The following is a 23,736-nucleotide window of genomic DNA, read 5'->3' as shown; positions in this document are numbered from 1 at the left end:
AATAATAACGATTTCTTTAATTTTTATTATATCAATACGAACCAAGAAAATCATATAAACCAGGTTAAAAAGCCATTACATCAGTCTGTATAAAATTTTTACTATATAGTTTCAAGGCTTTTCCCCTATTATTATTATTATTATTATCTCTTGGAGATAGCCTTGTGACAACCAATTTCGGGTGGCTGAATCGTAATATTCTAGACTCATAGTAGTGTTTTGTTAAGAACTTTAACATAGAGGACTGATTTGACAATTGACGTGTGACTTTTCTAGTTCCTAAAAGTTAAAACTGAACTCCTGATTTTTTTATAAAAAAATATCCTCTAGCGAATCTATGATCTCTGTTTCTCTCTCCACGCACATTCTAGATTGCAAAGATTCAATCTTTAGCTCGATCCTGCCTTCGAAAATCTCAGACGGTAAGCTCTCCATTGCCTCTCCAAACCCTAATTCAGCTTAGCTTTCTTGCTTCCTTCTCACGGTTGGTATTGGTTTAAATTTTGCGTTTGATTTCTAGTGTTTTACAAAAAGAAGGGATTTTTATGATATTAGGGTTTCAATCAGCTGTAGATTTTAATTTGGGTCGTTTTTAATTTACTGGGTTGATAAAGATTATAGTGGGAATTATCACCCCACAATCAGCTGCTGTAGATTATGGTTTGCGGTTTTTTTTTTTTTTTTTAATTGTGAGAGTTAAAAAGATTTGCTTTTGATAACCAATTCATGTTTTTGTATATTTGGTTGGTTAACTTGTTGGATTGACACTTGGGGACTAATTCCAGTGGTACTTGAAGTCAGTGTAGTGTATGACGATGGCGGATTTAGAAAATTTGCTGCTTGAGGCAGCGGGAAGGACTGGGAAATCAGGAAGAAACAGGAATTCATTACCTCCATCGAGGAGGCGAAAACAGGAGGGTTCATATTCGGATGGTGGAAGTGATTCTAGGGATGATGGTTCGGATGATGATCGTGGGTATGCAAGTAGGAAGCCATCTGGTTCTCAAGTGCCTTTGAAGAAGAGACTGGAAACTAATGAGAGGGATGATGAGGGGGGTAGTCAGGAAGAAGGTGATTATGATGATGGTGGTTCGGATCGTGAGGGTGAGAGTAGTGATGGATCGGATATTGGTGATGATCTTTACAAAGACGAGAATGATCGGCAGAAGCTTGCTCAGATGAGTGAACTTGACAGGGAGTTGATATTGGCAGACCGGGCAGACAAGAAAGGGGATAAACATTTGACTGAGAAAATCAGATCGAAAAGGGACAATGATAAGCCAACCCGATCTAGAAAAGAGACTCCACCTCTTCCATCGTCGCGTGGAGTGCGTTCGTCAGCTAGGTCAGCTGACAGGGCTGCTGCTAAAGATGATGCATTGAATGAATTGAGAGCTAAACGATTAAAACAGCAGGACCCGGAGGCTCATCGCAAGTTGAGGGATGCATCTAGAGGATCTGCTGGCAGCAGGGGCTTTGCACAAGTCAAGAAGAATAATTTCACTTCAGCACGTCTGAGTAGCTCTAGCAGTGAGAGTGAGAGTGGAAGTAGGTCTCACAGTGAGGATGAAGGGTCAACAGGTGATGGTGGAATGGCAGATAGTGATGAGGATGGGGATCCTGGGTCCCGGGGGCCAACTTATGAAGATATAAAAGAAATTACAATTCGGAGAACAAAACTTGCAAAATGGTTTATGGAGCCTTGGTTTGAAGAATTGATTATTGGTTGTTTTGTGAGGGTAGGGATTGGTAGATCGAAGACTGGGCCTGTGTACAGGCTCTGCATGGTCCGGAATGTTGATGCTGCAGAACCTGACAAACCATACAAACTGGAGAATAAGTCAACTTATAAGTATTTGAATGTTACTTGGGGTGCTGATAGCTCTGCTGCCAGGTGGCAGATGGCTATGGTGTCAGATTCTGCACCAACTGAGGAAGAGTATAAACAGTGGGTTAGAGAGGCAGAGCGTGGTGGTGGCCGTTTACCAAGCAAACAAGATATCTTGGAAAAGAAGGAGGCCATACGTAAGTCAAACACTTTTGTGTACTCAGCAGCCACTGTGAAGCAGATGCTGCAGGAGAAAAAATCTGCATCATCGAGACCATTAAATGTTGCTGCTGAGAAGGACAGGTTGAGGAGGGAGTTGGAAATTGCACAAAGTAGGCATGATGAGGCAGAGGTTGAGAGGATAGAGGCAAGGATTCTGGAACTGGAGGCATCTCGGCAGGCTAAGGTGAAAGATGCTAAGGCTCTTAGGTTGGCAGAAATGAATAGAAAGAACAGGGTTGAGAACTTCAGAAATGCATCAGAATTGAAGCCTATAAATACAGGTCTAAAAGCCGGAGAAGCTGGGTACGATCCATTTTCAAGGAGATGGACAAGGTCAAGGAATTATTATGTTTCAAACCCTGCTGGAGGAGATGATGCTGTTGCAGCATCGAATAGTGAGGCAAATGACACAGCGGCACTTGCAGATAGTAATCATGTGGTAGCAGGGGCAATTTCGGAGTCTGGTGTTGCTGCTACAGCAGCTGCCTTGGATGCGGCAGCTGATGCTGGGAAGTTGGTTGATACCAGTGCTCCTGTGGATCAAGGCACTGAGTCAAATACAATGCATAACTTTGAGCTTGAAATCTCACTGATTGCACTGCAGAAGTTTCGTGGACCTCAGGGTGCCCATGCAGGGTTCATGGCTAGGAAACAGAGGATAGAAGCAAATGTTGGATGCCAAGTCCGTGAGAATGATGGGAGAAGACATGCTTTGACCTTGACTGTTGGTGACTACAAGAGAAGACGAGGGCTTCTCTGAAATGCAATGATGCACCAAACAGCATCTATTTTAATGATTCTGATAACAACCTCAGGTTCGCGGTCTACAGTAAATCTGATGAGTTATGATTAATTGATTATGCTGTTATTGAGTACATTAATGCAAGTGGTTTAAACTGTGAGACCACTGTATAGATTAAATCGTTTTTAGTACTGACGTTTGGCGTTGTGTTACGTACTTTTGATGGCGCTAATGCAATATTTTCTGAATGGTATTGTTTGAGATGCCAAGATTAATGTATTTCAGATTTTGTGGAGAGAATTTGATGCAGTGGTTTTTTAGGAAAATATATTTTTCTTACTTATTTTTATTTTTTTACTTTTTAGTATGATGTTTTTGTAATTTTTATTCCTATTTAAGGGGAATATTTTTTCTAATTTATTTTATTCTATCCAATATTGTTGTGAGTTTTATTTTTTTAATATAAAAAATTATAATAGTCTTTGAAAAATGAAGATTTAAATGAATAAAATTAAATATCTTGATACTCTTTCTAGGTTTGGTGTTTTTGGTCTTTTAAGATTTTGACATGAAATAAATTCATTTATCTTTTGTTTTTCTATATTAATTGGTATTAAAACTCAACGAATTTTTATGGTTATTTTGTTTTGCTATATGTGTTGTAGAAAAAACATGTTTGAAAAATTAACCTAATAATACTTGGTGGTTTTTTTTTTTTGTTGTGCTATAAAACAATTACGGAGGTTTTGCACTAAAAAAAATGTTCAAAACTTAGTATGTTATTTTTGTTTGTGTTGAAGATTAACGATGAAGTGCGTACGTGTTGTGTTGAGGATTTATGACGAGGCATTATACATAAAAGTTTTAGGAATAAATGATGATATGACCCACATGCAAAATGATGTTTTTGATGAAAAATAATTTTTAATTGAATAGAGAACTCGAGAACGAGTTCCTTTCAATCCAATAAGATTAATGTATGAGTTTTTTTTAGAAAAATAGATATTTTTCTTGATTAATTTTTATATATATATAAAAAAATTATAATAGTCTTTTGATAAGGAGAAACATGAATGGATAAAATTAAGTAAAAAGTCTTTTTATATTTATAATGTTTTTATTTATTTATTATTTTTTAGGCTTTTAATATGTAACAAAATTATTTATGTTTTGTTCTTGTCCACATCAAAATTTACTTTCTATTAGCCAAGTTTGCTATTTTCTTTGAGATTAAACTTCGTGACACCTAAATCATTAAAGCAGTGGCTCCTCACTTGTTGAGCTACTTCTCCGGGTTTTCCTTGTGTGATAGTTAAATTCTAAAACAGAAAGGTAACCTATTAGAATATTTTCAATGACAAAAGCTATTTAGAAAAGTAATATTATTGATATAGTTTTTTAAACAATGTATTTTTTTTTTATAAACACTTCAATGAAAAAAAGTTATTTTAACAACCCGATTTTATTTTAATAAATTTAATATTAACTTTTGGTTTTTGTAAGCAAAGTCATTAAGGAAAATTATGGAGATGAAAGAAGGAATTTTTAAATAATTTATTTTAATTCTTTTAGCTTTTTTGATAGATATTAGCATCTCCAATTAGAGAGCAAAAGAAGAGTTAAAAAAAAAAAAACTAAATCTTTAGCTTTTTCCCTTGATTTTGCTGGAATGGAAGAGCTAAATGAAGAGCCAAAATGATTTTTTTTTATCTCGCTATTATTTTTTATAGATATTTTCACACTTTCTTGATTTGCAAGATATAAAAGACCTCTTTTGATGAATCGATCTCTTTTATCTTGCTATTACTTTTTTTGCAATAGAAAACAAAATTTATCTTGCAATGTTATACATGTACACTGTTTTTTGATCCTTGACATAATGATTTTAGATGTGTAAATAAAAAGTTTAGTAATAAATACAAGCTACCAATCAAAACGACCTTTTTTTTACTATATTTTTAGTTGTGTTTTGAGAGGGACAAAACACAACTAAAAATATAGTAAAAAAAGTATAATTTAATGCGTCAGGTTTTGGATTTGAGGCTTACATGGTCATTAATTTCAGGACTCGTGAAATTAATCGAGGTACGCACAAGCTGACCCGATCGAGTAGTCTTGAGGGGTAGCTTAACTGGTCAGGTATTAGATTTACTCCAAAATGATCACGAGTTCGAGTTTCTTTAGGATTACTGGAGGTTTACATAATCGTTAATTTCAAGGCCTGTGAGATTAGTCGAGATACGCGTAAATTAACTTGAATATTAATGTTAATAAAAAAAAATATCCCGATCGAACATTGCTTGAAAGCTGATGTTTCCGTCAGCAATTGACTCGATATGTATGTATAGAGAGGAGGTCCATACTTATTTGAAAAGTGTTTCAAATTAATTAGCCTCAGCAACTTGTTTGTGTCAAGTTTGAACAAAAGAAATCAGTCCCAAATTCTTTAGGCTATGATTGCATCTGTCTCACTAAGTAAATGAATCCATGTCAAGCAAAGACCTTTTGTCATCCAAGTGGGTGGGTTGCTCTCTTTCTTTCCGACACGCAAAATTATTCATATTATTTCTAGTCATTTTAGATGTGTTTTGAGAGGGACACGAGTACATAAATGAGGTTTGTAATGATATAGGACATTATGTAGTTGATTGTTTCTATTATAATATTATGTTAGTTTTAAAAATAATTAATATATTCTCATGTAAACTTTTATTGTACAAATATTTCCATATTTTTAGTTGTTCTCTTCTCATCATCTTATAGGTTCCAACTCTTTTTGTCATAATCACTAGGATTTGTTTAATGAGTTTGCTTGATTTTTACCATGTACTAAAGCATTGCCCTTTATAATTACAATTTTGAGTGCTTGGAATTCTAACCATTATTGAAATGAATGGAATTATGTTACACCCTTCGCATGACAAGCACAAGTCGACAAGGTAATTTTACATGTTCTTTGTTTTACTTTTTGATAGAGAATGATAGTTTAACAAATTGTTTGTGATCATAATACATGATTTATCTTGAGTTAGTTAGATGTTGCTAATCTTATTAAAGCAATGCACTAATGTTTTTTATGTGAAGAAATTTAACTTTATAAGAAATTGTAGCTACCATGTTTGTTGTTTAGAGTTTCATTGTTAAGTATGATTTTTATGTATCGATGTGTATTCTTGTTAATAAAGAATTCACAATACCTGAAATATTTATGTCGGTAAATTGCAATGAGTTTTATCGATAAAATATTCCCTTGCTATATCCATCGGTAAACACCAACGAAAATATTCTGTCGATATATACCGAGAGGATTACAGTGGAAAATAAAAATAAAAACAATCCAAGAAGTACGATGACATGTCATTTATACAGACAACATTACCGACAATATCAATCCATCGATAAAATCCGTTTGTAATATTTAAAAGAGCATTGGAACTGTAAAATACCAATAGATACACCGACGGAATAAATCTGTCAGTATATTCTAAAGAGCGTTGAAATTATTCCCTTCTTCCTAGCACTATTCATTGTGTTAAATACAGAGGATATCCCCGACAAATTAAGTCTATAGGTATATTCAAAAGAGCTTTGGAAAAGTTCACTTCTCAATTGCACTGTTAATTACTGTTATTTCCAAACAAAATCAACAATGAACTGAAAAGTCGACGGTGATATTTGAGGGGTTTCTGAGAATCTTTGATTAAATTGAAAATTAAAATTAATTATTACAAGCAAAATCACCGACAGAATGATTAAAAATATTAATATTTAATTTTTCATCAGTAAAAAAGCTCAATTAAAAGACCAGAATCACCTATTTCATAACAAACACACCTCTTCTTCTTCTCCTTCTTCTTCTTCTTCTTCTTCCCCTACTATAAAAAACACCAATGTCCCTCTCTTTCTTTCTCTTCTCCTTCACATGCAAGTATGTCCTCTCCTCTCTTCTTCTTTTATCTTCTTAGATTTTTTTTAATTAACATACTTTATGAATTTGTTTTTTTTCTCTTCTCAGCTTCACTCGCAATGAAATTAAGGTAAGATTTTGTTTTTCTTCTCTTTTTTGTGTTTTTTTTCATTATATTTGTTTTCTTAATATTGTTTTATTTTTTATGTTCTTAATAATTGTATGAATGTTATTGTAGAAATTTTGTTCATATAAAAACAATTTTATTGAATTTTAGTTGGATTTTTTTTTAAAAAAATTTTGTTCAATTTCAATTAAATGTATAGGATTAATTTTAATTATTATTAGTTAATTTTATTGTTTAGTTTCAATTAAATGAATTTATTTGTTGCTGGATTATGGGTTCTGGAATAGGTTTTCTAGATTAGGTGGAAATTATTTTTAGTTGATTTATTTATTTGTTGTTGTTCTTTATTTTTTTTATTTTTGTTATTTATTTGTTGCAAATTTATTTGAGTTGATTTTCTTCTTCTCTTTTTCAAGAAACTAAATTCCTTTATTGAGTGTTGATTTATATTAATTTATTTTATTTTAATTATTTTCTACTTCTAGAAAGTATTTGATATATAAATTAGATTTATACCAAAGAAACCTATGTTTAAATATAAATCAAAACTGATAAATTAAAATTCAAAATAAGAAAAAAAACAAAATCCGAAAACCTCAAGTTTTTTTTTAAACCCAAATACTTATCCTTTGATTCAAAATTAAATATAAAATATCATATAGCTCTTCTAATTTCTAGAAAAAAAAAATACTATGGTTTGATCCTCCATCTAGAGGGGTGGACTTCCCTCTCCTCTCCAACTCCCTTTCTTTATGAAGGCTTTTCCATAGAAGCCGAGTGTTTTTGATTGATTTTAATGACATATCTAGAGGGATGTTATGCTGATTGAGGGAAACGGTCATTAGAATTACCATTGTTCGTATTTGAGTGCAAGATTTAGTGAATTTAATCTGTTTGGTAATGTTTTTCAGGCTTAGATCCTTTTGAAATCATGAGTTTATGGCAACAAAATGGAACGTGAAGCCAACACGTTTAATGGTTAGCTAGGTTATGAATAACTTCTGGTGAGGATAATTTTGCCCTATGTTTATACAAAATATATTGATTAAGACCGGTGATAGTTGAAATTCATCAGTAACCAAGAAGACGAGGATATTTCGAGTTATTGTTTGACGATAAATCCTGTTCAAAACAAAAGTTTTTACCAGATTAATGTTGGCTAATGTTACAGTATAATTAGTGTTCTAATACTTACAAATGGCAGGAGGAGGCATCAATGAATAGAAAATATGAATTGTACAATATAGGGGTGAGAAAAAAACCAAAAAACCAATTAAACCGAGAAAACCGGAAAAAAATAACTGAAAAAACTAAACCGTGAAAAAAAAACCAATTAAACCGATTAGAATTTTGAAAAAACCGACTGGTTCGGTTCCGGTTTTATAAGTCTGGAACCGAACCGAACAAAACGAGCCAAACCAGAAAAAACTCAGCCAAACCAGTTTCAACCGATTTTTGTTCTAAAAAACTGAACCGAACAGAAACCGGTCGGTTTGAACCGGTTTTGGTTTTTTTAAAAAAAATGATTTGATTATTTTTTTTTTGTTAAAAACTGAACCGAACAAAAAATAATTATTCTTGGATATGATTCATGATGTACAATTGATTATGAGAAGTGATGGCTGAAATTAATCATTAACCAAGAAAATAAAGATTCAAGTTATTGTTTCACGAGAAGTTCTATTCAAAACAAAATACTTTAGCAGATTAATATTGTCGGTGAATGTTGCACTACATTTAGTGTTCTAATTCATACAAATGATTCAGGAGAAGGCATATGTGAAAAGAAAATATGAATTGTATTAGGATTCATGTTGTACAATCACTGTTTATTATAAACAGTTTGTATATTCAATCTCTATAATATTATAAATAGCTTAACATTCTAACAACAACAAAAATAAAATGATAGCCATTACAATGATAATAATAATAATAATAATAATATGAATACGTATATTCTTATTAGTTGATGAATCCATTTGAGAGCATCAAAGTTTCTTGTAAAAATAAACTAATAAATGGTACACCAGAGTCAAAATTATAGCCAATATAGCTTGCTGGCCAAGGGAAAGAGTCTTTCCCTTGGTGGTTTTGGAGCAGCAAATAATGGTGTTTGGAGGAGAATAGAGAAAAGCCATTGAAATATTGTCCTCACCCTCTCCTTTAAAGATAGGTCTTCCTAGAACTTGCTTGTACTGGCCACCACTCCAAGCCTGTATAAGAGAAGAGAGGCTATCAATACGTACATGGATGGCAGAATATGGAACGTTTTGTTACCATCTTCTCCATAAACTTGTTTAGTTTACAGTATCTCCCATGATATGATTAGAGCACATCAAAATCGCTGTCATTGGATATAAAGGAAACATAATGATAAGTTAAGGTACAGGAATTAATCTTTGATTAGAGGTTGTTTATGATTATGTTCATGATGTTGAATTTAATTTCCATACATACCATATCATTACTATCACAGTTGTAAAGAGAGCATAGCTGCTTTTGATATCATATGCTAGGAATCTTTTTAGGTTAAACAAATTGATGTAGTACTGGACAAAAAGCTAGGGTAATTATTCTACTTTTTTTAAGTAATTTTTGTAATACCTGTGTTTGATCTCCAACTGTGACAATCAACGCATCTTTATCTGGGCAGAAAGACACCCAGCTTTTCTTGGAGTAAACATGAAATTGCGATGATCCATCACATATATGCAAACACAAGGCATGGGAGTAGTCAGTTCCCCTAATTAGCATGCTGAACACATCATATCCCAAGGAGCTAGCCAGTCGATCAGCTGGAATGTCACGTCTATGCTTGTAAAGGCAACAGACTGGGCCAATGCGATCTTGCCTCTGCATCATATCATTTGCATACTTTGATTTTCTCGGACAATTTTCTTGGAGAACTTGGAGAATCTTCGCAGCCAAATTCCCTAAATCTGACGAAAGGGTCTCCATTTTCTCGCTGCGAATTATGAGAACTTGGGCATAAGATGTAGCTTCATCATAGTTCACGTACGACACACCAGTATTCATATTTGAAGAGATGTTAAGATTGGCACTTGTATTGGGAGACTGAAACCAGCAGTCCAGACTTGTATTCGAACATTATTGTAATGTATAACAAAAAAAAACCTTCAAGAATTCACCAAAAAAATCTCCAAAAGGAAGAAAAAAAAGGATGAACATCAATTAATAAGATCATTAGAACAATTTTTGGTGCAGGTTAATTACCAAACTCAGAGATTACTATTCACCTACAGCCATGCAACGTTGCTGAAGCATGCCTCGATTTTTAACAGTAACGGCAATTAATGCAGACAACAACAATTCACACACAACAACACGTACGCAAGAACAGATTGATAATACCACTTTCAAAGAAGAACAAAATATGAAGACTATATATTTTTTGCGTAAATTATTACCTGAAATTTGAATACCCAGTTGGCCATATTCTCTCCATATCCAATTTCAAACTCTCATCTTTACTCCACACAAACTCTTCACTTAATTCATTCTCGGCCTCTTGATCGCCATGAACTTCCTCGAATCCATAAGGCTTCTCTGGTGACTTCATCACCGCCGCCTTCTTTTCAGAAGGAAGCTGAAAGATTCCTGCTGCCATGACCGACACCAACTTTATAAACTCACTTGGAATTCCAAAGTTAACTAGTTGGAAGCACCCGATTCTTGCTATTGAATCCAATGTCTTGAGAACTGAATTACTTTCCTTAGAATTCAGTGATTGACAATCGATTCTTGGAGGTGTTTCAACAATTTTTTGTTTTGGAAAGAAATTGTCAGGTAAAATCAAATCCGGAACACGTAGAGAGTGCTCAAGAAATTCATTGAGAACTCCATCATTGGTGACGGATGATCTTCGGCCAGAGGCGATAGGAGAGGGCGGCGGAGCACGAAAATCAATGGGATTTTCTGGCATGTATTCAGGTGAAACAGCCATCAATATGGTAGGCTATTTGCTGATACTGCTTAAGATGACCAATTAAGTTTGTCTGCTTGATAAGGATGCAGATTTCTTATTTTCGTTCCTTTTTCTTTTTTGACCAAGGAAAGAAATAGTCTTAAGCAGCAGCAATGATGGCATGTCTATGAACATTATAGACATTTAAAGAATCATAACTGGCATGGTTCAACTTTCTTTGATGCGCTTTTCTTTCTTTTTATCTTGCTTTACAACTTTCACTTTGATGCTTTATCTCTTTCATAGTGAATCAATCACCATTCATCATAATTGTTAAACTCGGCTTTATTTAAAGGATTAACTTGGAAAATCTAGAATTTAAAGCTTAACCAATTAAAATTTTTAATTGAACTAAATCAAACAAAACAGTAATCTTATAAAGCATGATTGATCCGACTATATTTTTTATAATCTAGTTAATTTGATCAAAGTTAATCTAAATCTAATTGAATTAACATTAAAAAAATATTTGAAATATAATTATTTTAATAAAAACAATTGACCTCGTGAACCAGTAACTCAAATTCTTTTTCAGGGTTAGTTTTTAAATTAGATTCTACAATTATGATAATGAGGATTCACTTTGTTCTATTTGAGATGTTAATTACATAAATATGCCTCCATGGAGGTTCGTTGCATTATTTGATTGGAGGTGGATATGGGAGAAATTTTATTTTCATGGAGACGGGGGTGAAGATAAATAAAAATAATCAATATATATATATATATAAATGAATCACATAAACCATGAATAGAGTATCTGTTTTACAAATAATTAAAAATTGAAGCCATATAAATGAAGGTAAATTAGAAGTACTCCATGAAAATGGAACAAAAGATGCATTCATGGATCTCCACTAACAATCCAGGCCAAAAGGGATGGATTCATGAGATCGACTGCTGTAATCATTCATCGCAACTGCTGTAGAGACGAACGAGTGCATCACTTATGATTCCCACGTGAACGCCTCGAAATTAACTTGGATGCAAGTACAATTATTATCTTAATGCCTTGTGGTGGATACCTGTCAAGATCTTAATTACGTTTGTTGTTTGTGTTATTAATAATGATATGATAAAGTTAGCAGAGGAAGAAATAAAGCTGGAGAGAAGCTCAACTGTCTGTATTCCGTATGTTTATGCTGCTCCAACATTGTCACATCAGATGATGGCTGGTTGACTAACATGTTATCCCAATTCTTGAAGTAAGGAACGAATCCAAATTAGCTCAGCAATAACATTAGCAACTGCTCTATGTTCTGCTTCTCTGTAGGTGAACGAGCAGCAGTAGGTTGCCTCTTTGCTGGCCAAGAAACAGTATTTCTGCCCAAGTAAACTCCATATTCACCAGTGCAGCGCGGTCATCCGCGTCACTATAGACCTCAGGTCTCGTTTGTGGACTAGGGAGTGAAGATGAGACCTTCGTGCAAGGTACTGTCGTGATATACTGTTGTACAGATTTGCAAGCCTGCCAGAGTGTTGAGGAGAGCCATGATTTGACATAACTTATTGACAAAGAAAGCTAAGTCAGGCCGTTTGAGATAAGCATACTGGAGAGAACTCACGGTCTGTCTGTAGATATGCGGATCCTCCATGGGATCACCATCATGAATACTGAGCTAAACATTTTCCTTGGCCCTGTCATTCTCTCTCTCTCGGGTCGTCAACACGGCCTGGGTGATGAATTACACCTAACTAATAAGTTGTTAATATTCTTACGAAATGTTTGGGAACGCGATTCAACCCGTGTTTCTAAAAAATTTAAATTTTTTTATTTTTGCTAAAATTTAATATGATTTGTATGTTTTGGATCGTTTTGATGTGCTGATGTCAAAAATAATTTTTAAAAAATAAAAAAACATCATTGGCATGCATTTTGGCACGAAAAGTTATTTGAAAAGCACTCGCAACCACACTGCTAAACACGCTCTTATTGGTGAGAAGTGTCCGTGGAAACAAGTTAATTTTTCTCGCTTTCTATAGCCTAGGTAGAAATTGATTATGTGTCATAAAAAATATTCTACAGAAAAATAATTTAAAAATAAATATTTTTTTTTAAAAAAATACAATAATATTTTATAGAAAAATATTCTGAAAAATATATATACAATAGAGAATGAAGATTGTGAATTTTCTTTTTGAATATCTCATGATATATTTATAATTCATGAATTTTATTTTTTTGTAAATAAAAAATATAATTTTATCTTTGTAATATTTTGAATTGCATTTAAGCCATTTTATCCGGCTAAAAAATAAAAGTAAGAGAGGCATGAAAGATTTTAATATATCTAATGATGCTACAAAGTGTAAACTTGTTAATTAAATTTATTTATTAAAAAATAATTTATCTATAATTTTATATAAAAATTTATAAAATTAATAGTGTTAAATTTCGGTATTACACTTGAATATGTAGTGTAGCAAATTCGGTCATGCATGCCCAGTAACAAAAAATTCCAAGCTCAATACTTTCAGAAAACACGAATCAGGCCCACTCCGTTGCTAGGTTTGGTAGACACAAAGAACTAGGTTTGATAGATATCAAATCCAAGTTGCACCTGGCCTAACGTACTGCCAAACCCGAGCACAAGGTATAGCAACCATGGCTGTGTTTGGCCAATGTCGGATCCAACATGTAGCTCGACACATTGTCAAGCAGCACAACCATGGCTGGGTATGACACATGTACTTGTGGAGAAAAGCTTGCCTTTTTTTCTTGTCTAATTTGCAGCTCTTTGGACCGAGCCTGACATCTTTTATTCATCGGGCCTTGAATATCTTATGTCTGAAGTCCGAAGCCAGAAGCTCCATTACCAACCCATAACCAGCTCTAAGCTCTAACGACAAGGTTCTGCGAAGGTGGTGTTTGATTATAGGTTTAAAGTAAAAAAAATAGAGATGGATTATATAGTATTGGGTTAATTTATGTTGGTGGAAAGAAAGAAAGGAATTATTAAATTATTAAAAAAATATTAGTACGAGATAACTAAAAATAAATTCCATGCGTATTTTGGTAAAAAATGGAAGAGAGAAAAGAAATAATATTTATTTGATGGAGGGTAAGATTAATTTACCCTTCAAGAATACCGATTTGCAAGGAGATGAATTAATAAGTTGATAAGGAGGAGGAAGAAGATTACAGTTGTCAAAAAGAAGTGTCGTCTCGGGGAGTAGATTTAACTCAAGCTTAAAGAAAGTGTGTGCGTCTATATATATATATATATATAGAGAGAGAGAGAGAGAGAGAAGGTTAAAGAAAACTTAATTACCAAACAAAATCCTTGTATTATAATCCAAGATTTCATTTCCCACTAAATACTTATATTGCAAACTAAGGTTTTTTTTAATAAAAATAAAATAAAAATCAAGATTTCATTGCTAAGTTCAATTTCCGCTGGCAGCGTCACGTGCCAGCATAATGACTACAATTACTTTCATGTCCTTCCTTATATATATATATATATATATATATAAACTTAGCAATGAAAAATTCATTTTGCTGGGAAATTAAAATTTAACCCTCTGATCAAATAATTTTTCTCATTTTATTTTTAATTTTCACTCTTATTCTTTTATTGCTATTTTTTTAGATCCTTTCGTGTTATTGATTTTTTTTTTTCGATTTCATCCTTCAGCATTTGATTTGTTGAAGATTGAACTTTTCTGTTTTTCCATGGACGATCCTTCTGTTCTAATGACTCATGTTACAGATTTTTTAAGTTATCTATCATATACTTTCGAACTAGACTTGGGGATCATTCCAAAGTAAGTCTCGAGTGAGATAGGTTGACTTAAATTATCTAGGGTTAGGTGAGTTGAACCAGGTTAATTCTTTTTTATTTTATAAATATGTAACAATAGCATTATTTTTTTTTGAAAAGAAAAAGATCAATGGGTTTGAATAAGTTTTTTTAGGGCTAATTAGCTAGTCGAAACGATAACACAAGTTATTAGATTTTTTTTTATATGTATCTGAGCACCTGAACATTTTAAAAAACAAATAGCGCGAAGATGCAACATAGCACTATTCATTTAATATAAACAAATTGTTGTTTTGGATTAAAAAAAATCATCTAAAACTAGTTGTGGTTTAAAAACATAATAAAGCCAAACATGCACGTAATCAAACATCATTTATTTTTTATTGTAACTTTTATGCTTTCAAATGCTATCAATCAAGCATGTTTATTTAAAAATACCCTTATTAAATGTATGCAAGCTTTTTTTTCATATAATAAATGTACTTTGATCAATACATAAAAGATCAATATATAAAAGATCAAATAGAGGAATTTAAAAAATGAAACTTTAATAGAATTTTTGGTAAAAAAGCAAAATCAATAATTTGTTTTATCTCATTCTTTTATTAATAATGTTTTAATTTCTTTTGTATATAGCATTATTTTTCAAAAGGAAATATTTTTGCCATAGTCCATCACTATTGATCACTATCTAACCTTTATTTTGTTTATCATGGTAAATTTCAATAGAAATTAATAATTTTCTCATTCTTATACAAATTAACTGACACAAAATGAAGTTTTCAGATGAAATTGAGATACTTCTCAAACCTTAGAGGAAAATCAAAATTTATTTTTATTTTTATCATGTGTGTATATACCATAGTTGTAACTCTAAGGGACATAATACTTGGTGGTCAAGGAGGTTTTACACATCTTCCTTGCGTGTTTGGGAATGTGGTTGCGGTTATTTTTTAAAGTGTTTTTAACTTAGAAATGCATCAAAATAATATTTTTTTTATTTTTTAAAAATTATTATTTGATATTAGCACATTAAAATGATCTAAAATTATAAAAAAATATTAATTTAAAATAAAGAAAAAAATAAAAAACATTTAAATTTTTTAAAAATATTTTTAAAACATAAAAATAAACAAAAGGTTTCTAGCTTAATAACGTTTTGGCTTTTGAGCTCAAACCTCGAGTTTATTATACAGAAGAATTTGTTCTATTGAATACACCAAGTCAACGTTGAGGGCGCAGCCTTAAAATTATGTTGAGAGTAAAGAGAGCGCGCGCGCGCACCGTAGCTGTTAGTCCAACTTTTTGGTCAAACTATAATTATACGACAGGGACCGTAGACTAATTATTTTTACGGAAGGTTTAAGAGTATAATAATAGTTATTTTTAAAAGTTGTGTTTTTTATTAGAAATAAATTAAAATAATATTTTTTTTTATTTTTAAAAATTATTTTTAATATCAGTATATTAAAACGATCTGGAAACACAAAAAAAAAATAATTTGAAGTAAAGAAAAAAATAATTTTTTTTTTAATTTTTTTCAAAAACATTTTTAAAACAGAAAAAACAAACGGGTCTAATTAAATTATGGCTTGAAAAAAAATTTTGAAAAAAAAAATTGATTTTTTATATTTTTAAATCATTTTGATATGTTGATATTAAAAATAAATTTTAAAAAATAAAATATATATATATTATTGAGATTAAGTGAGATTCATTGAATTTTTTTAGTGAAAAATTGCAAAATTAAGAGAATATGAATAGATATAAAATCAAGGAGTTACAACTTGAGATTGAGTGAGATTCATTGAGTTCTTCAAGTAAAGTTATATCATGTAAGATGTACTTAAATAAATTCAAAGCGAAGCATATTATGTATTGTAAGACATCATTTTTTATAATGTATTTCTATAAGCACTTTAAAATGTTAAATTAAAATCTTAATACAAATCCAGTGGTTATAGTTAAATCACATTCAATTAATTCTTTGAATATTATTGTCTAAAATAAAATAAAAAACAAATCCTTTGAATTCAACAACTCGTAGTATTTACAATGTTTCTTTATACGGTTTCATGATTATAATTGTACAATACTAACCAATTTTAAATTTGGTATTGTGACAACAATTATTTTTTAAACTATTTTTTATTTAAAAATATATTAAAATAATTTTTTTATTTTTTAAATTTTATTTTTTATATTAGTATATTAAAATAATTTTAAAATAAAAATTAATTTTTTTAAAATACAAAAACAAATTAAATGAAAATAAACATAAAAAAACCCTAAAAAAAAAAAGAAAAGGAAAAAAAGCACATCGTTCTACTTCAAAATATGAGCCTAATTTCAAGTTCAAGCTAAAACGAAACAAAAGCCAAGCCAAGCCAAGCCAAGCTTTCATTTCTCTCTTTATATGTCTCTCAATTCACCTTTTTCTCCTTGTGCAAAGTGAACTGGCCACTCCCACTTCTTGTAGACTATCCTTTTTGGTTCCCAATGCCAAAACCCATAACTCAAAAATATTTATCTTTTTGATATTTTGCCGCCTCCATTAAAATCTCCCGTCTCACATACTCTCCATTATCATCTCTCTCTGTCTGCAGCTCTTAAGGCTTCTCATTAGCACACAAATGAGCAAGAAAACCAAACCCAGAACCACATTTTAGCTAATGAACACTATGCATTACCACATCACCAAATTTAAACCGAATTGTCTGGTCTATATGCAGCACTTGCAAAACATAAAAAGATCGATCTTTGCCTTTCTCCTGTGCATACCAACTTCACTTCTTGCTCTTATACTCTTTCTCTTACTTTTTTATAATGGTTTCACTGTTTTCTACTTTCACCTTCCCTTTCCCTCCAATCCTCTGCCAGAACCCGCCAATTTCTCACAGGGAAATCTTGCTAAAAATTCTTTTAAAAAGCTCCCAGCTTCAGTGATGTATGCAGTGAAAGAAGATACCCCACCCGTGATTTTAAAGACCCTTTTGCCACTTTTGCAAAATCCAGCCATTACAATGATACCAATTAACCATTCTGTGGTTTTTAAGCCAAATAAGACTCACGGATACGAAGCTGTGAAGAGGATGCTGAGGTCTGCCGACAATTTAAAGCGGTTCTCAACAAGAGTAAGAGAATTCTTTGGGAATCATGGATGTAAGGTTAGGTTCTTTATGACTTGGATTTCTTCTTTGAAGTCGTTTGGTGATAGAGAGTTTTTTTCTGTTGAGAGTTTGTTCAGGTCTCATCCAGATGCTTGTTTGGTTATTGTTTCTAATTCCATGGATTCTGAAAGTGGGAGTCTTGTTTTAAAGCCATTTTTGGATAAACGGTTTAAATTGATTGCTATTAAGCCTGATTTTGATTATTTATTCAAGGACACTCATGCTGAGAAATGGTTTAAAGGGTTAAAGAAAGGGAATGTTAGCCCTGGAGAAGTTTCTTTGGGTCAAAACATGTCTAATTTGCTTAGGCTTGCTTTGTTGTATAAGTTTGGTGGTATTTATATGGACACTGATGTGATAGTGTTGAAGAGATTTACCAAATTGAGAAATGTTATAGGGGCACAAACTATTGATCTTGAAACTAGGAATTGGAGCAGATTGAATAATGCTGTGTTGATTTTTGATAAGAAGCATCCATTACTCTTCAAATTCATCGAAGAATTTGCACTCACATTTGATGGAAACAAGTGGGGTCACAATGGTCCTTATCTGGTTTCAAGAGTTGTTTCGAGAGTCAATGGAAGGCCTGGGTTTAACTTCACCGTACTGCCTCCTCCTGCATTTTATCCGGTGGATTGGAGTCGAATTAGAAGTTTCTTTAGAGGGCCTAGAGATAAGGTTCACTCTACATGGTTGCATGAAAAACTTGAGCAGATTAAAAGTGAAAGTTTTGCAGTTCACTTATGGAACAAGCAGAGCAGGGAGATTAAAGTGGAAAGTGGAAGCATAATCAATTATATAATGTTGGATTGTTGTGTCTTCTGCAATTCTTCCAGCTCGAGTTTGTAAATTATCATAGAAAAAAATGATGGAAGTTGAAGTGTTGAAGATTTATTTCTTGCTGTGGTTATGGACTAACTCAATCCATTCCACCATTACAGTGTTGATGAAGTTTGAAGAAAGAACCCATCGGGTTTTTTCTTATTATTTATTTGATGTGTATCTTCTTCCAAGATATGAAAATGGAATCTAATAAGAACCTTCTGTATCTACTGCGATTTTCAGCCGCCTTGCATTTATGATAAGGTGCAGAAATAGCTTAATTAATGCTATTTTCTTCTCTAATAAATAGTTTTGGTTTGTTGACCTGGTAGATAATGGACCGATCCAATCACTCCACTATTTCTTAGAGAAAAAATTATCCATTAAGAGCTATGACCCTTTCGATTGTCATGTAATTTGCTGCATATTCTTGCACAGCATAAAAAATAACACCATTTGGACATTAAGTATTAAGCAAGGTTGAGTCTTTGAAGGTAACTCTGATTTGTCAGCAGAAGTTGTGAATATGTAATCAGGTCGAAGACCATGCCTATTAAAATAAGTTTTGAAAGTGATTTTTCAGCCTCCATTAATACGGGCACCTACTTTCTGGCCTCACATGCACGTCACCTATTTATTTTTGTTTGATTATCACCGATCCATATGCTTTAGACTTTGCATATTTGAGGTAGATTTACAATAGCATTCTGGGACATATGCTATGCCATTGAAAATTTATTTTTTTTGTTCTCCTTTTCCCTGAAAAACCATTTACCACAGCTGCTGACTAAACAATTATCTTGAACTTCATACTTTCAAATCCCATATAGTAAGGGAATTGTAAATCACTAATTTGATGACAAGAGACCATAATTTTCAATAAATTCTCAGCTAAGTAGATCCAGTCCTGGTCATTCCATGACATGATAGAGCCATAAACATATGTTTCACCAGAATATAGTTACATGGCATGATCAATTTTAGTTTTTCTTTTCTTTTCTTTTTTTATAATCATGGGGTTCTTGCATCGTGGACAATCAAGTTCATGCAAATTTGATGGTTTTTGCACATGAAACTTAGGTGATCTATCTATCAAATAGGAGCTATTAGTGACACACAAGCTGCTTGCTGATTGTTACCCTTATGAACTTGATCTTTTCTATATGACTGCAAGTGCTTAATTCACTCTGGGTTTTGGCTGTGTCCACTGATGAGCGAATTGCTTCCCTTAATTTCAATGGAATCTTTCTTTTCTTGGAGAAAAACAAAAGAAGGTATTGAGTTTGAACTGTGAAAGGATGTTTAAATAACAACATTGTCAATTGAAGTCAAGGAAACTATCTAAAATTAGGATGAACATGCTAGGCAATAGACTTTATGTGATTGTCGAAGTCTGGATGGATTAATTGCTGATCTCGCATGTTGCATGGAACCCCGTCTCAGTTGTTAGTCGGTGTAATAGTTTAATATTGGGTGCACATGGCTATAGTAACCTGTACAGAAATTGGTCCGTGCTGTGCCCACATATTTTGTATTATTTCTGTTTTCACCCTTTAACATGGCTCCTGTGAACTTCACCATGAATTAGCAAAGATGAAGCTTCATGTCTTAACCATGTCTGCATGTAGGGTTAGATTGGACGTAGCTCATGTTTGCATCAACATGAATGATGGGCATTTATGTAAAAATTGATGGACCGTCTTGATGTTTTCCATCGTTCTCGCTGGCTGCATGTGGCTTTTATGACCTTTCACTTTCGAGCATTTTCAATCATGCATTATTCTTATTCTTTTAATAACAAACAAAAGGATCAAGATAAGAGAGTAATTGGATATTGTTCTTGCTAGTTTCAGTATATAAAACGTACATTTACCATTTTAGCATGCACAACAATTACATGTTGGAATTATTGACTTGGTCGTTATTGATTTGGTCTACAACGTAATAACTGAATAATAGGCAGGAATTGTTGCTTAACCTGTCAAGTAAGCTAGTTTGTAGGAGTTGATCAGTTCAATTCTGTTTTGATTTGTTTTCCCTTGTATTTCGATTTTTCTGTTTTGTAAGGCTTTATAAAAGCCACAACTATCTTTGCATTTTTCAACTAATAAGAAGTATCAGTTTCCTTTATTTGGTATCAGAGCATACACGGACCTGATAAAAGAAACATACAATTTGAGTGTTTGAGAGGAAAAACACAAAACAGAAAAATGGCAACTGATTCAGGAAGCTTCACAACACCATGTGTTCCAAAATTCGACGGAGACTATGATCACTGGAGCTTGATCATGGAAAATCTCCTGCGTTCTAAGGAGTATTGGAGCGTTATTCAATCTGGTTTCGAAGAACCAAAGGGAAATGAAGTCATAGATGCAGCACAACAAAAAGCAATCGACGACGCAAGACTCAAGGATCTCAAAGCAAAGAATTATCTATTTCAATCCATAGATAAGAGCATATTGAAAACCATCACTCAGAAGGAGACTGCCAAGCAATTGTGGGATTCCATGAAAGTCAAGTGTCAGGGAAGTGCTAGAGTGAAGCGAGCTCAGTTGCAGCGACTTCGCAGAACATTTGAGACTCTAGAAATGAAGTCAGGAGAAGGTGTGTCTGGGTATTTTGCAAGAGTTATGTCTATTGCTAATGACATGAGGAATTGCGAGGAAGATATGCCCGATGTCAAAATCGTTGAGAAAATACTTCGGAGTCTCACAGAAAAATTCAACTTCGTAGTATGCTCAATTGAGGAATCAAAAGACATTGACAAGCTCATAGTAGATGAATTACAAGCATCTCTGCTTGTACATGAACAAAAGGTGGTTGAGAAGAGGAGCGAAGAGCAAGTTCTACAGGTGATGAACGAGCCAAGGAATGCACAAGGAAGAGGCAGAGGGATATTTCAGAGAGGAAGAATTCACTCTAAAGGACGGGGAAGAGCTAGACCTTTTGTCAACAGGTCAGCCATTAACTGCTTTCGATGTGGAAAGCAAGGACATTATCAATTTGAATGCTCGAGCTCAGAAAAGGGAGTCGTCAACTATGCTGAATTTGACGAGGAGGAAGAACTACTTTTGATGGCACACACAGAAGCTAGTAAAGCTGAAGGAAAGGGCATTTGGTTCCTCGATTCCGGGTGCTCAAATCATATAACAGGAGATAAAACTTGGTTTATTGAGCTTGATGAAAAGTTCAAACACTCTGTCAGATTGGGAAATAGTTCGAAAATGGCAGTTGAAGGAAAAGGCAATGTCAGATTTGAGGTGGAAGGTATCACACAAACCGTGTCAAATGTATATTTTATCCCCAATCTCACCAACAATTTGCTTAGCATTGGCCAGCTACAAGAGAAGCGCTTGGTGATCTTAATCAAAGAAGGAACCTGCAGAATTTATCATCAACAAAGGGGCTTGATAATAAATACACAAATGACTGCAAATCGCATGTTCCTGGTTTATGCGAAGATAAAGCCATTGCCTGGTAACTGCTTGAAGATGGAAGAAGAAGACTTGGAGATTTTCTGGCACAGGAGATATGGGCACCTAAACAACAAGTCCATGCAGCAGAAACAAATGGTGAAAGGACTGCCAAAATTCAAAGGAGCAGCATACAATGTTTGCAAAATATGCAATGTGGGAAAGCAACAACGTCAAGAATTTCCAAAGAAAAGCAAATGGAGAGCATCGAATAAATTGGAATTAATTCATGGAGATCTTTGTGGACCAATCACCCCAATCTCCCACAGTGGCAAGAGGTATTTGTTGGTGCTGGTAGATGATTTCTCTCGAAAAACATGGATTTATTTTCTTGCAGATAAATCAGAAACTTTTGAGACATTCAAAATTTTCAAACATTTTGCTGAAAAAGAAGCAAAAACAGCCATTTGTGGTTTCAGAACTGACAGGGGAGGAGAATTCACATCAAATGAATTCAATAAATTCTGCCAAGACAATGGCATAAAACGACAACTAACAGCAGCTTACACTCCCCAGCAAAATGAAGTTGCAGAACGAAGGAATCGGACCATCATGAACATGGTACGATGCTTGTTGTCTGAGAAGGAGATGCCGAAATCTTTATGGCCAGAAGCAGCTAGATGGACAGCCCATGTTTTAAATCGCAGTTACACAAAGGCAGTCAAAGACATGGTACCTGAGGAGAGGTGGACAGGAGTAAAACCAGATGTAGAATACTTCAGAGTATTCGGTTCTATTGCACATGTACATGTCCCTGAACAAAAGAGAACTAAGCTTGATGATCGCAGTCACAAATGCATCTTACTTGGAGTCAGTGACGAATCTAAAGCCTACCGTTTGTATAATCCAGTGACAAAGAAAATAATCATAAGCAGAGATGTCATATTTGAAGAAGGTGGAAAATGGGAGTGGAACCTGAGTACAACATAATCAGAGCAGAATGAGTTAGCTTGGGGAGATGATGATGATGATATTACCACAGAAGAGTCTGAAGGTGAAGAAACTGATGGAGAATTTAATGAAGCAGAAGACAGCAATTTAGAAGTAATTCCAGAAATTGGGGAGTCTTCAAATTCTGGAATTCCACAACAGACAAGAAGAAGAAGAGAGCCTGTTTGGATGCGTGATTATGAAAGTGGTAATCGTTTTCCTGAAGAAGAAGAATCAGACGAAAGCCTAGCCTTTCACATCTCCAACAATGATCCAATACATTTTGATGAAGCGGTGAAAGAAAAGAAGTGGCAGGAGGCCATGAAGCTTGAAATAGAAGCTATTGAAAGAAATCAGACCTGGGAGCTTGTGTCACTGCCACATCAAGCAAGGAAAATTGGTGTCAAATGGGTTTTCAAAACAAAGTTCAATGAAGAAGGCAAAGTAGATAAATGTAAAGCTAGACTCGTCGCCAAAGGATACTCACAGAAAGCAGGAATTGACTACAATGAAGTGTATGCGCTAGTAGCCCGATGGGATACAATCAGAGTTCTGTTGGCACTAGCAGCTCAACGTGGATGGTGCATCTTTCAACTTGACGTAAAGAGTGCTTTCTTGTATGGTGAATTGAAGGAGGAGGTTTATGTTGATCAACCAGAAGGATTTGTCATAAGAGGACAAGAAAATAAGGTGTATCGACTAAAGAAGGCTCTCTACGGTTTAAAGCAAGCTCCAAGGGCCTGGTTTAGCAGAATTGAGAGCT

General features: G+C 33.5%; 3 protein-coding genes across 6 annotated transcripts; 2 read left to right on the top strand and 1 right to left on the bottom strand.

The window, feature by feature from the left end:
* Positions 1 to 285: 285 nt before the first annotated feature.
* LOC7485448 (protein RTF1 homolog) lies at positions 286 to 3,092 on the top strand. Of its 4 annotated transcripts, none has more exons than XM_024581458.2 (2): positions 286 to 422; positions 798 to 3,092. In XM_024581458.2, the coding sequence occupies exon 2, from the start codon at positions 810 to 812 to the stop codon at positions 2,808 to 2,810; it is 2,001 nt and encodes a 666-aa protein (XP_024437226.2). In that variant the 5' UTR covers positions 286 to 422; positions 798 to 809; the 3' UTR covers positions 2,811 to 3,092. The 4 variants fall into 4 exon arrangements, with proteins under 4 accessions (XP_024437226.2, XP_024437225.2, XP_024437227.2 ...); XM_024581457.2 differs by having other exon boundaries at positions 306 to 422; positions 786 to 3,092; XM_024581459.2 differs by having other exon boundaries at positions 312 to 422; positions 802 to 3,092.
* Positions 3,093 to 8,751: 5,659 nt separating this feature from the next.
* On the bottom strand, positions 8,752 to 10,929 carry LOC7485562 (flavanone 3-dioxygenase 2). Its single transcript, XM_002317189.4, has 3 exons — positions 10,258 to 10,929; positions 9,434 to 9,794; positions 8,752 to 9,042 (listed from the first exon to the last, which is right to left on the bottom strand). The coding sequence occupies exons 1-3, from the start codon at positions 10,791 to 10,793 to the stop codon at positions 8,818 to 8,820; spliced, it is 1,122 nt and encodes a 373-aa protein (XP_002317225.4). The 5' UTR covers positions 10,794 to 10,929; the 3' UTR covers positions 8,752 to 8,817.
* Positions 10,930 to 17,024: 6,095 nt separating this feature from the next.
* Positions 17,025 to 18,796, top strand: LOC7485449 (uncharacterized). The gene has a single exon (XM_002316593.4). The coding sequence runs from the start codon at positions 17,251 to 17,253 to the stop codon at positions 18,595 to 18,597; it is 1,347 nt and encodes a 448-aa protein (XP_002316629.4). The 5' UTR covers positions 17,025 to 17,250; the 3' UTR covers positions 18,598 to 18,796.
* Positions 18,797 to 23,736: the final 4,940 nt, after the last annotated feature.

This window comes from Populus trichocarpa, chromosome 11 (genome assembly GCF_000002775.5).
Source record: "Populus trichocarpa isolate Nisqually-1 chromosome 11, P.trichocarpa_v4.1, whole genome shotgun sequence".
NCBI classification, from domain to species: domain Eukaryota; kingdom Viridiplantae; phylum Streptophyta; class Magnoliopsida; order Malpighiales; family Salicaceae; genus Populus; species Populus trichocarpa.
This window is presented reverse-complemented; position numbering and strand designations above follow the sequence as displayed.

What these genes read in the sequence shown, in the direction of transcription:
- LOC7485562 (XM_002317189.4), bottom strand. Translation starts at nt 10,793, where the DNA reads ATGGCTGTTTCACCTGAATACATGCCAGAAAATCCCATTGATTTTCGT. An exon ending in ACTGGGTATTCAAATTTCAG is followed by an intron (nt 9,795 to 10,257) that starts GTAATAATTTAC and finishes CATAATTCGCAG; the next exon opens with CGAGAAAATGGAGACCCTTT. An exon ending in CAGTTGGAGATCAAACACAG is followed by an intron (nt 9,043 to 9,433) that starts GTATTACAAAAA and finishes TCTCTTATACAG; the next exon opens with GCTTGGAGTGGTGGCCAGTA.
- LOC7485449 (XM_002316593.4), top strand. Translation starts at nt 17,251, where the DNA reads ATGAACACTATGCATTACCACATCACCAAATTTAAACCGAATTGTCTG.
- LOC7485448 (XM_024581458.2), top strand. Translation starts at nt 810, where the DNA reads ATGACGATGGCGGATTTAGAAAATTTGCTGCTTGAGGCAGCGGGAAGG.